The following is a 12,190-nucleotide window of genomic DNA, read 5'->3' as shown; positions in this document are numbered from 1 at the left end:
AATTGTGCCATCCTGTGGCAAATTTTCCTAGTAGTAGCATAATTCTTGTACAAGTTCCAGATCTCATGGTCTCACCTCATGTCATCCTAAAGAAGACAGCATCTCTCTGGTAGATACCACAGATGAAAGATTTCTTCCCAGATGCCTAGCAAGGATCTCCTTGCATTTTTCTGGCTTTGATTGGGCTATATTGCCCACTTCTACTCCAAGCTAGTTGTTACAGCTTTTGGATGATATTTGCTGATTGCTGATTGGCTTAAACAAATCAGGATTTATGTCTAAACCCAGAATTGGAACCAAACTTACTCTATGACAGCTGAGAATAGAAAAGGACATATTTCCCCACTGTAAACAAAAAAAAAAAAATCAGGATACTCCTCTGAGAAAGAATGATTATGGCATATAAATAAATAAACAAATAATCACTGACTTTTGAAACAACTCTCAATGTAATAAATGTAAATTACACATAGTTACAGTTTTAAAAGTCAAGTTAATTTTAATACTTAAAATGAAAAGCAGTTCTGGTTCTATCCTCATTCTTGCTCCTGATATGGCACCCTGTTCTTGTTTGAAGGACACAATATCTTCTTTAATCTGAGTGTATTAATTTTTGAATTTTTTTCCTATTCTTATAGCCCTTGGATTGTCTTTTTGTCATTGGGTTCCTTTTTTCTGTTTGTTTTAAGGCTCTGTCTCGTGGTCCTTGAGTATGCTTTCAAATTGCAGAATGAACACTAAAAAAACAAGATCTGAAGCTTGGTGTTCATGGTCAGAGATAGTCTTCCGGCAGACTTTCTGCTAGGTGATCTGGCAGCAACTTCACAATTGCTGAGATGGACCCCTCCTGTAAGCATCAGTAGTTATGTTCCCTTGGGCAGGATTTTCTCTACATAGAAATTCAGTCTTTTGCCTAGAAGATATCAACCCAGTTAGGAGTGTTCCAAATGTTGAATGAGTGAATGGAATAAGTGCATGGTGAACAGAGGAGCTCAAACCGAGGAAATCTCCCTTTTCACGATGCAGATGTTATTGTAAATGCCTCTTTTTTCAACATTCCTCCTTAGCTATGTCTGATAGCTCTGAGCCCACAGTCCCTGGTTCAGTTCTCCAGAGAACAAACTTCCGGTCTTCTGACAGAGTTAGGGAGGGATGGTTAGGGGAAGGTTGCTGGATGCAAGAAGAAGGGAGGGGATGGTCCAGGAATCCAGTTGTTTCTTAATAGATTTTCAACCAAACTGCCAGTTCTAAGCCTCACCCACCCTGTGCAGGTTCCTAGTGGTTTCTGTTTCTGATCCTTTCTGAGATCGTGCAATCAAATGGCTTCTTCCCTATTCTTCCACCCTAGCCCGTCCAAAACCCATAGCTTTCTGATTTATTTATTCTGAGTTGGTTGCCTCTCATACATCTGCTTTCTACCTTCCAACTCTTGTCACCACTTCTCCTATTCTCTACATCCTGGTGGTTTTATAATTTAAAAACAAAAAAACAAAAACAAAAACCTTTATTGTCATTTAAGTGGGCTCCAGGAAGAAGTAAAGACAAAAGTGTGGATTTAGCCTAAATGTTTAACCAAATATCACCACAACTATATTTTCAAAATGTTGAAATCATTTTATATTTTCCCTAGAAATAAGTGACTGTATACTATCACTCACCGTATTTTCCCCCATATTCAGATAATGCAATTTTTAAATTATTTTAATATTTGTTTTGGGCTGATATTTTATTAGGTAGAAAAATTGCTTTAATTTTCCTTTGTTACCTTTGAAATAGAACCTTTTGTTCATATGTTTATATTTTTAAGCAGATTAATTTAATTTTAATTTCTATTGCCTCTGCTTATTAAAACATAAACAGCTTACACTGTTATACCAATTTCTGTAGCCTACTGATTGCTCATAAAAACATGTCTTAATATTCCTAAGGCCTTATTCCTGAGTAGTAAACATATATACATATATGTGTGTAGATTAAAGATATGAGGAAACCACATTTTGCTTTCATTCTAAAAGTATAATTAAATCATAGTTTTAAAAATTAAATTGCAATCTGTCAAATTTGACTGAAAAACTGAGAAATTCTGTATCCTCAACATAGAATCCGAAATAAATAACTTTATTAACATACTTTAATTGATCTAAAACACAAGGCCGATCAACACATAATTTTGATTTGCACTATAAAAAACTAATTATTTCTGAAACAAAAAAGAATATATGTTGTTACAATATAATATAGCATAAAAATTAGATAGTCTTGATAACCATATTTCCCCCAGAAGAAGTCTACTGAGAACTTACCTGCCACATAAAGTATTTGTTTTATTTTTTATCAAGTACTTTTAGGAACTTTGCTGAATGTAAGTGATAGGGTAATTTTGACTCAGTAGGAGCCCAAATACTAAGATTTGTTTGTTCTAAAATACAAATGTTTATTCATTCATTCAACAAATATTGAATGAACAGATGCTGGGACCTCAACAGTCTTATTATCAATGACAGAAGCCTAGGTGTCTGAGAGTGTACAGCATACAGTTCATCTTCCCTTCCTCTTTAGAACCCGAAAAAGGCAGGTAGGTAATAATGTCACAGAAAAATTTGCTGAAGTGAATGATATGGTTTGGCTGTGTACCCATCCAAATGTCATCTTAAATTGTAGCTCCCATAGTTATCTCATTTTGTGGCAGGGACCTGGTGGGAGATAATTGAATCATGGGAGCAGTTTGCCCCATACTGTTCTCATGGTAGTGAATAAGTGTCACATGATCTGATGGCTGTATAAGGGGTTTCCCCTTTTGCTTGGCCCTCATTCTTCTCTTGTCTGCTGCCATGTAAGATGTGCCTTTCACCTTCCACCAGGATCGTGAGTGAGGCTTCCCCCAGCCATGTGGAACTGTGAGTCTATTAAACCTCTTTCTTTTGTAAATTGCCCAGTCTTGGGTATGTCTTTATCAGCAGCTTGAAAACAGACTAATACAGTGGGACTCCTACAAGACGAAAGCTGCCTTTCAAGAATAGAGAAGAGATACTATCAAACTCAGCTTTAGGGACATATGCTGAACACAAAAAAGAAGGGGAAAAAAAAGATTAAAATGATTATTTTAATATTCTTTAATTGACTTTAATTCTTTAATTGACTTTATCATTCCACATTGTAAATACATATCAAAACATCACATTGTACCCCAAAAATATATATAATTATGATCTGTCAATTAAAATAATACAATTTTTTAAGTGTAATGGTGAGTTACAGTTCATTGTAATTGTAAAATAAAAGTAAATCAAACATCAATCAGCCATAAAAAGGAACAAAATCATTTCTTTTGCAAGGACATGGATGGAGTTGGAAGCCATTATCCTCAGTAAACTAATGCAGGAACAGAAACCAAACACTGCATGCTCTCACTTACAAATGGGAGCTGAATGATGAGAAGACATGAACACATGGAGGGAAACAACACACACTGGGGCCTGTCAGGGTCGGGAGGGAGAGCATCAGGAAGAATAACTAACAGATGCTGGGCTTAATACCTAGGGGATGGGATGACCTGTGCAGCAAGCCACCATGGCACATGTTTACCTATGTAAAACCTGCACATGTATCCTGGAACTTAAAATAAAAGCTGGAAAAAAAAGTGATGAGGAGGACTCTCCAAGTAGGTAACTACTTTCCAGGTAGGACTCAATGGGAGAGGGTTCTTGGGAACCTTCAGGTTATTCCTGCTGCTTGGCGGGGGGAGGTGGAGGAGGAGCTGAAGGGGGAGGAATGAAATCAACCACAAAAATAAAATGTATGTAAAGTTTAAAAAAAGAAACATAAAACCACATGATAAAGTTATTTGTTTTTGAAATGTTATTACAAATAGTTTGTAATGTTAAAACATAGGAAGAGGTTTTAAAAAATGGGAAATCAAATGAATAAAGAAGGCCAAAGTCCTAATAAAAAGATGCTTAAGTTGCTAAAGCAAGAAAATCTCATGCATCACCTGCTGTTGGAAAACTACCAGGGATGGCACGTATGATGAAAAACAATTCCAGAGCCTTTCAAGATCTGAAAGCCACAGACATTGAAGGTGTTAAACAGAGAAGGAATACCTGCTTTGCCTTCTGGTGTCTACAAGAAAACCAGAAGTGTCTGCAAGAAAAAAAAGGTGACATTTATACAAGTAGCACAGACAATACAGGCAATTGTCAGTAGTATCTCTCACAGGGCACATGAAATGTGGAGAGGGAAGACTAGATTGGTGCAGGACTTCTCAGAACCCACATCTTCTTGATGACTCTCCCAGGACACCTCCCCCTGCAGCTCAGCCCCAGATGGAGTCTCACTGCCAATCCTGCCAGGCTACATACATAGCTTTCAGTTGTTAGGAAATGAGCTATGAGTTTCAGTGTTGTGTCTGACTTATAGGCTTTTCTCCTTCTAAACCACGCGGAGCATTTTGGCTTCTTAAGAATTTCTTAAGATCAAAGCAACCCAGCCTCTTGTTGCATAAGAAAGATGTTTTATTAGAACAAACAAGAATATGCCATACAATATCAAAGTGATACTTTATGCATGCCAATTTTTCTATGCATGCTCACATTTAAGTCTAGTTTGACATCATAGTTCTCTTTCAGAAGAACTTGGCTTTGAGCGCAAGATGAATTCTCTGTTTTTCTATGAGGTCTCCCTGGGTCCCAGCTGCTGGTTTATTTATAGAATGTGGTCCCACCCAAAGTGTGTGGTTAGTCTCTTCAACTAGATAGTGCCAGCCATTTGGTCTGGCAACTCTGAAGAGAGATGCTGCTATATCTAGTTTGTAAAAGTTCCAAGCCATTCATGCAAGAGATTAGTGTCACTATTTCTTTGCTTGTAGGAAAGAGTGAACTCTCATCCCTGGCCAGGCCCATAAGCATTATTGCATATAGGAGGTCTTAACCAGCATAAGGAGAGAAAGAAGCACAAGAAGAGAGAGGGTGGAATAAAGTCAGTGAAGGTTGATATAAACAGCTGGCTTATCATCCCCAGTGGGTTTGAAAAACGTTACAAACATGGGGATAAGTCACCAGGAAATCAGGGAGGTAGTCACAGATCAAGCTAGTGGGAGAATGTGCTGGTATACATGGCGTATCTCCTTACATACAAGGTAGTCAGGTTGCCCCTGCTTACTTTTATGTCAGGGAGATCCAGATTCATTATCTGGACACAAGCAAGTGAAATGCAAATGATTCCTCATTTCTGTGGATGATCACAGAATAGGCAAGCTCTAGGTTTGTGAAGGTTTAAGACTAGAAACATGAGACTATTCATCTTTAGAAAAATGTTAAGCATCTCATCAGAGCTCCTTTAATGCATCACTCATTAATTCATGAGTGTGCATAATTATATGTACCTACAAAGAAAAAAAAAAGTAGGTGAATGCTGTTGGTGCCTAGGACAACAACAAGGTGTCTACGAAACTCTAAAACTTAAACCATAAAATCAGCCCGTGGTTTCACTATGCACCCTCTGTGTGTAAATTGTGTAACAGAAGCATTTTACAGAAAAAAATATATATTTCTTAGACTAAAAGTAGGAAAAGCTGTAAGTTCATCAATCTATAAGTATTGATTAGAAGGGAGGACAGTCATCTTGGAAGAGAGGAAAAGGAATGCTTGGGGAGAAAATTTGGTGGTGCCCTTGCCCAGGGCCTCAGCCGATCTGGACCCTCTAGCTGGGTGTATCAGTAACTGATCCACTTTATCCGCTTTGCTGTGATCCCTTTCTCTCCAAATAGACTTTTCATTGTAATTTGTCTTTCTATATGGCTTCCTGACAGATGGAGAATTGTGCCACTGGCACAAGTTCAAGCTTGGCAGCTTTGTTCTCCACTGAAAATTAAATCTGTCATTCTGGCTTATACAGCTAGCTGTTCTGAGCTTTGTTAACTTCAGTCCATCTGGAAAAGATTTTTGGAAGTTGCAAACATGAGTGCCACACCCTGGATGATGGTAATTTTACTAAAGTGAATTCTATCTCCAGCTGACTAGCCCTCCCAGGAAAGAGTTTTACCTCCTCCTCCTTCAAATGGCTATAAAATGCCTGATTCCTTAAGGGCCCAAAATATTCTGTTTAATGTATGTCTGATTATAAGCCCCATAATAAATACACTTGTTTAGGAAACATTCAACATGTAGCTTACTGTAAACCCCAAAACATTCAAGTCTTACAACCAATCTCCATCTTATGCAATAGAATTAATCACTATTAATAAGACTTACATTCTTCTTGGTAGTTTGGCCAACTGCAAAAGTACCTTATATCTTCTCAGTGCAATGAGAAAATTACCATTCCTGGTAGATATATATGTGATTGAACAAGAAAAAGTTTTATGAAGACTTTTTATTCAGAATCTCCATTCATCAAAAAAGTTTGGATATAGTAAAGATTGATAATAGCTCCATGTAAATCCAAAGCATGAGATATTTTCATTAGTTAATTGTGTCATTTCAATGACTTTTGACATTAGGAGAACTTAAGATTAACTACCATTTTGAAAATTGACAAACTGAAGGATAGGAGCTTGGTGAGTTGGAGTACAGGTCAAGAAAGGTGGAGGGGAAAAAAAGCTATAAGGAAAAGGGGGAGAGGCATCCAGATAGCTGATAGAGTTGGCGAAATGGTCACAGCTGTGAACCTGAGCTCACTCTAATTCCCTAAGAACTGCTTCTGATATACAAGAGAAATCATAGAGATAGTAATATGGGTGTGCCTCTTGGCTGAGACTAATATGTCTTAATTGGAGTGGATACCCTAAACCTATTTCTTTGGTCTCTTTTTAACACATTACCCTGGATTTTTCTTGATTTATATAAAACTGAGTAAAGATATTGACTAATAATATAAGCTAACTTGTACTAAGTATTACCATATGCCAGGCACTGGGCTAAGCCCTCTTTATGTATATTCTCAATTAATTGTTGCATCAATTTTATGGGGTATGTTGACAAAAAGAGTCAAACTCTGTAAAATATTTGAAGAGATTTATTCTGAGCCAAATATGAGTAACCATGGCCCGCAACACAGCCATCAGGAGATCCTGAGAACATTTGGCCAAGGTGGTCGGGGTACAGCTTGGTTTTATATATTTTAGGGAGGCATGATATATCAATCAAATACATTTAAGAAAGACATTGGTTTTGTTCAGAAGGGTGGGACAACTCAAAGTGGAGACTTCCAGGCTATAGGTAAATTTAAACATTTTCTGGCAGACAATTGGTTGAGTTCATCTGAAGACCTGGGATTAATGGAAAGAAATGTTCAGGTTCAGGTAAAGGATTGTGGAGACCAAGTTTTATTGTGCGGAAGAAGCTCTCAGATAGCAGACTTCAGAGAGAGCAGGTTGTAAATTGCTTCTTATCGGACTTAAAAAGGTGCCTGGCTCTTAGTTGATTATCTCCTATGTCAGGGAATAAAGGAAGGAAAACAAAGGGGAGAGGAGATTCTCTATAGCATGTGGATTTTTCCCACCAGAGACTTTGCAGGGCAATTTCAAGGTGTGGCAAGGAAATTGTTTTTGGTATAAAACATTTTGATTTTCTTCCTTGTTATGCTGGAGTCAGATTGTAAAGTAAGTCACTATATCCAGGGTTAAATAAAACCCATCTGATGAGAATTTATGGTTTGTAGGGCATGACTCCCCAGACCCCTTAGAAAGGAATTTGAGCAAGAGAAAAAAATCAGAGCTTAGTCCTCAGGTAGCTACAATTATTATCCTCATTTCACAGATGAGGAAAATAGAGTTTCTAAATAACTTGGATCAGGCTATGAACCTACAAAATGGCAGAGATGAAATTAATAATCTCAGGTCCAATTACTTAAAAGTGAATATTCTTAACCCTCTTTGCAATAGTCCCTCCAGATCCTCTTTCTAATGCAATAAAGCCATTGCAAAAATTACATTTCCTACCAAACTAAGGAAATCTCTTCCATTTTTTCTATTTGGATAATGATTAAGCATTATATAATAATAATAGTAATAGCACCTCTTGGACATTTTCTATTCACAATGCAGTATTCTAAGTATTTACATGTACTGGCTCATTTAATTCTTCATAATAATCCTAGGATAAAATTACTATTATAATTTCCATTTTATGATGAGGATCTGAGGCACCTGGAGTCCAAGCAATGTGCCTAAAGCCACACAGGCAGATATCATTTACTCACTTATTTATAGCCTAACCAAGAAAGGCCACAGCTGAATGAATTTATTCCAGTTCTTTACTGCCAGTTCAAGGATACATAACAAGTTCTGAGAAAATGTAGAGGAGAAAAATCATTTTCTTCAATTCCTTGGCTAAGTTCTCTTCTAGAATTAATCACAACCCTGGTAAAAATAGAGAACTTTTCATCTCAGATGAGCGTATGCTTCTCTTTAGATTCCTAAGAAACTTTAATTGTTGGTTAGAAAGCTGTCACTTTGGGCTTAAGCAATAATTCCTTGGTTTTATTTAAATTGTTTTAGTGGCCTCTTTTTGTAATTGATTGAATTGGCCAAGAGGTTGTTTGTTCAGTCATTAAGGACTACTATTCTTGCACTGTTATAAAAATATTCCTTAGACTAGGTAATTCATAGAGATTTAATTGGTTCTCAGTTCTTCACGTTTTACAGGAAGCATGGTGCTGGCATCAGCTTAGCTTCTAGGGAGGCCTCAGGAAGCCTACAATCATGGCAGAAGGCAAGGGGAGAGCAGGCACATCACATGACAAAAGCAGGAACAAGAGAGAGGCAGAGTGAGAGGAGAGAGAGAGTGACAGGGGGTGGGGGGGAGTGCTACACACTTTTAAATGACCAGATCTCACAAGAACTCACTGTCATGAATACAGCACCAACCTATGAGGGATCCACCCCCAGGATTCAAACACCTCCCACCAGGCCCCACCTCCAGAACTGGAGATTGCAATCAGACATGAGATGTGAGTGGGGACAAATATCCAAATTACATCAAGGGCCAAATCAGAATTCTTGCTTTAATGCATCTAAAGAGTATTAAAACTCCCCCATCAGTCACAGGGCCTCCTATGGCCATGATTCTGAAACACGGGAAAGTGTCTGCCCTATGGTTTTCATGGGCTCTAAAGCAAACCATTTGAGAATCTCAGAAGAGGGAAAGGCAACTATGTTTAGAAAAACATCATCCTCTTCAGATCATTATACCATGCTGTACCTTGAAGATCACCACACTAAATGCTGGACTAACATTTTTTCGATGATTTTCTTCCTATACATACTCTGTTTTGACATTCCAGGACGTGTTTTGTCATGGTGAAGTTTTCTGCTAGGCAGAGCATTTAAAATCTCAAACTATACAATGCTATTCATTTTACAAAGCAACAATGGCCAAAATGTTTTCTAATAGCCAACAGGCAAACTATTAGTGAAATCTTAAGAAGGAGGGAAAAAAAGCCTGATTCACACAATTCATTCTATAGATCAACTAGTTTAAAATTACATAAATGCCTGCATAACTGACCCAGCTCACAGCTTCATTGTAAACATTAGCCCAAGGTCATAAAAATGAATGGTCCACCATGAGAAATCCTGAGGTCCCTTTCCATGGCTTTCCTCATGGCATTTTTAATCTCCTTATTCCTAAAACTGTAGATGATGGGATTCACCACAGGGATCACCAAGGCATAGAATATGGACACCACCTTGTCCCTGTTTAGGGAGTAGCTGGAACTGGGTCGCATGTACATGAAGAATCCAGAACCATAGAAGAGGATCACAGCAGTCAGGTGAGAGGCACAAGTGCTGAAGGCCTTGGTCCTACCTGTAGCTGAGCTGATCTTCAGAACAGAGGCAACAATGTAGCCGTAAGAGATGAGGACCACTAGCACAGACACTATTCCAACGAGAACACCCACTATGAAGGTCACCACCTCGCTGGTGAAGGGATCAGAGCAGGACAGAGCCAGGACTGGAGGGAGGTCACAGAAAAAGTGGTTGATCATATTGGGCCCACAGAAATCATGCTGATAGACAGAGTATGTTTCAATGAAAGAGCTAAGGAATCCACCCACATAGGCGCAAACCACCATCTTTAAACAAAGGGTATGGGATATGAGGACTGTGTAAAGCAAGGGGTTGCAGATTGCAGCATACCGATCATAGGCCATAGCTGCCAGGAGAAAGCATTCAGTCAGCCCCATCCCACAGAAGACAAAGTACTGAGTGGCACAGCCAACAAACGAAATGGTTTTCTGCTCTGTGATGATGACAGAGAGGATCTTGGGGGCAGTGGAGGACACATAGCAGATGTCCAAGAAGGACAGGTTACTGAGGAAGAAGTACATGGGCGTGTGCAGGTGAGAGTCCATCCTGATGAGAGCAATGAGGCTTAAGTTCCAGGTCAACGTCAGCAGGTAGAGTCCCAGAAATAACATGAAAAGGAAAATATTCATTTGAGGATGGTCTGAAAGTCCCAGGAGGATAAATTTTGTCACAATTGTGTTGTTCCTTCCTACAGCCATAGGCCTGCTTCCTGCATAAAGGAAAGAAGAATCCTGTGGTCAGTTAAATTTTGTTTGTTATTGTAAGAGTGGGTATTTCCTGGAAGATCATACAGTCAGCATCCCGTTAAACAACACCCAGTTAAAGCCCAGCCACCTGCTAGGCAAAGACTTTTCAGAGGAAGTCAGCCTAGGATAATCCATATGCTCTATGTTTGGTGGTCAAAAGAGAATCCATCTAATAATAAAGTAGAAACTGATTGGGAGTCAGAAGCCCGAGTTTTGTCTTCAGCTCCATTCATAACTTGCTGGGAACTTTGGAAAAGTCATTTCTCCAGATTCTCATTTTCTCAAATGGGAAATGAGAGGGTTGAATCAGATGAGTTTGAAGTGTCCCTTTGGACTTAGGTTCGCTATGGCTTTTTTAGACTTTCTGACTTGAAAATAAAGTATAAATAAATAAAGTATAATAAAGTTAGGCATTTTTATGCATTATAGATCTTTAGTATAAGAACTCAGAAGAAGGGAACTGAATACAATGGGCTACAATTTTTGACATATTCCATTTTGCGGGAGGAAATCCAGGCAACAGTCTAACAATCTTCTAGGTAGTAAAACTAAGTGGGAAAAAAATATGTGTGTATGTGTATACATATTTGTGTGTATATGTATACTTGTGTGTATATATATAGATATATATATGTTATACATATGTGTGCAGGGTTAATTGTATATATGTGTATGTTTGTGCTTATATATACACACACACACTTATCATGTTTAGGACCAGAACATTTATTCTAATTATATAATGTTCTTAATAAAAGTCATTGCACAAAATTCATAGAATGATGAAAATCTCAACTAGCACACTCGGCACAATTATAGGAAAGAAGGGATATGAACAGGTCTCCATGAAGGGGAAAGGGGAGCATTACCTAAGCTGACTGAGATGGGCTGAGCCATTGTGGTCAAGAACCAACAGCAATCAATATTTCCTGGGCAAGAAAAGCAGCAGGGAGAAGAGGGTTCATTCAATATTTAAAGACAGTGATAAGCAAGGGACAACTTTGATGTCATCAGGCCAGATCAGACGATCACTATGAAGACAAGAGGTAAGCCCATACATATCTGGCAGTTAAGAAAGACAGACTGGCACTGATGTAAGATCAAACTGAGGAAACAGGCCAGGCACAGTGGCTCACTCCTGTAATCCCAGCACTTGAGAGGTGGAGGCAGCCCGATTGCTTGAGCTCAAGAATTTGAGACCAGCCTGGACAACATGGCAAAACGCTGTCTCTACTAAAAATACAAAAATTAGCTGGGCGTGGTGGCATGCTCCTGTAGTTTCAGCTACTGGGGAAGCTGAGATAAGAAAATCGCTTGAACCCAGGAGGCAGAAGTTGCAGTGAGCTGAGATCGCATGCCACTGCACTCCAGCCTGGTGACCGAGCGAGACTCCATCTCAGAAAATAATAATAATAATAATATAATAATAATAATACAAAAATTAGTGGGCTGAGGTGGCACACGCCTGTAGTCCCAGTTACTTGGAAGGCTGAGGTGGGGGGATCACCTGAGCCCAGGAGGTCTAGGCTGCAGTGAGCCATGACTGCACCACTGCACTCAAGCCTGGATGACAGAGTGAGACCCTGTCTCAAAAAAAAAGGAAACTTTTTTTAAAAATTAGGAAATACAAATGGGTATA

At 38.7% G+C, this 12,190-nt stretch overlaps 1 protein-coding gene across 1 annotated transcript; it reads right to left on the bottom strand.

Moving 5' to 3' along the window:
• Positions 1 to 9,528: 9,528 nt before the first annotated feature.
• Positions 9,529 to 10,503, bottom strand: LOC105464591 (olfactory receptor 5A2). Its single transcript, XM_011712601.2, has one exon. The coding sequence runs from the start codon at positions 10,501 to 10,503 to the stop codon at positions 9,529 to 9,531; it is 975 nt and encodes a 324-aa protein (XP_011710903.1).
• Between the last annotated feature and the right edge of the window lie 1,687 nt (positions 10,504 to 12,190).

This window comes from Macaca nemestrina, chromosome 12 (assembly GCF_043159975.1).
Source record: "Macaca nemestrina isolate mMacNem1 chromosome 12, mMacNem.hap1, whole genome shotgun sequence".
Lineage (NCBI taxonomy): Eukaryota > Metazoa > Chordata > Mammalia > Primates > Cercopithecidae > Macaca > Macaca nemestrina.
This window is presented reverse-complemented; position numbering and strand designations above follow the sequence as displayed.

Coding starts and splice junctions, on each gene's coding strand:
- LOC105464591 (XM_011712601.2), bottom strand. CDS start 10,503: ATGGCTGTAGGAAGGAACAACACAATTGTGACAAAATTTATCCTCCTG.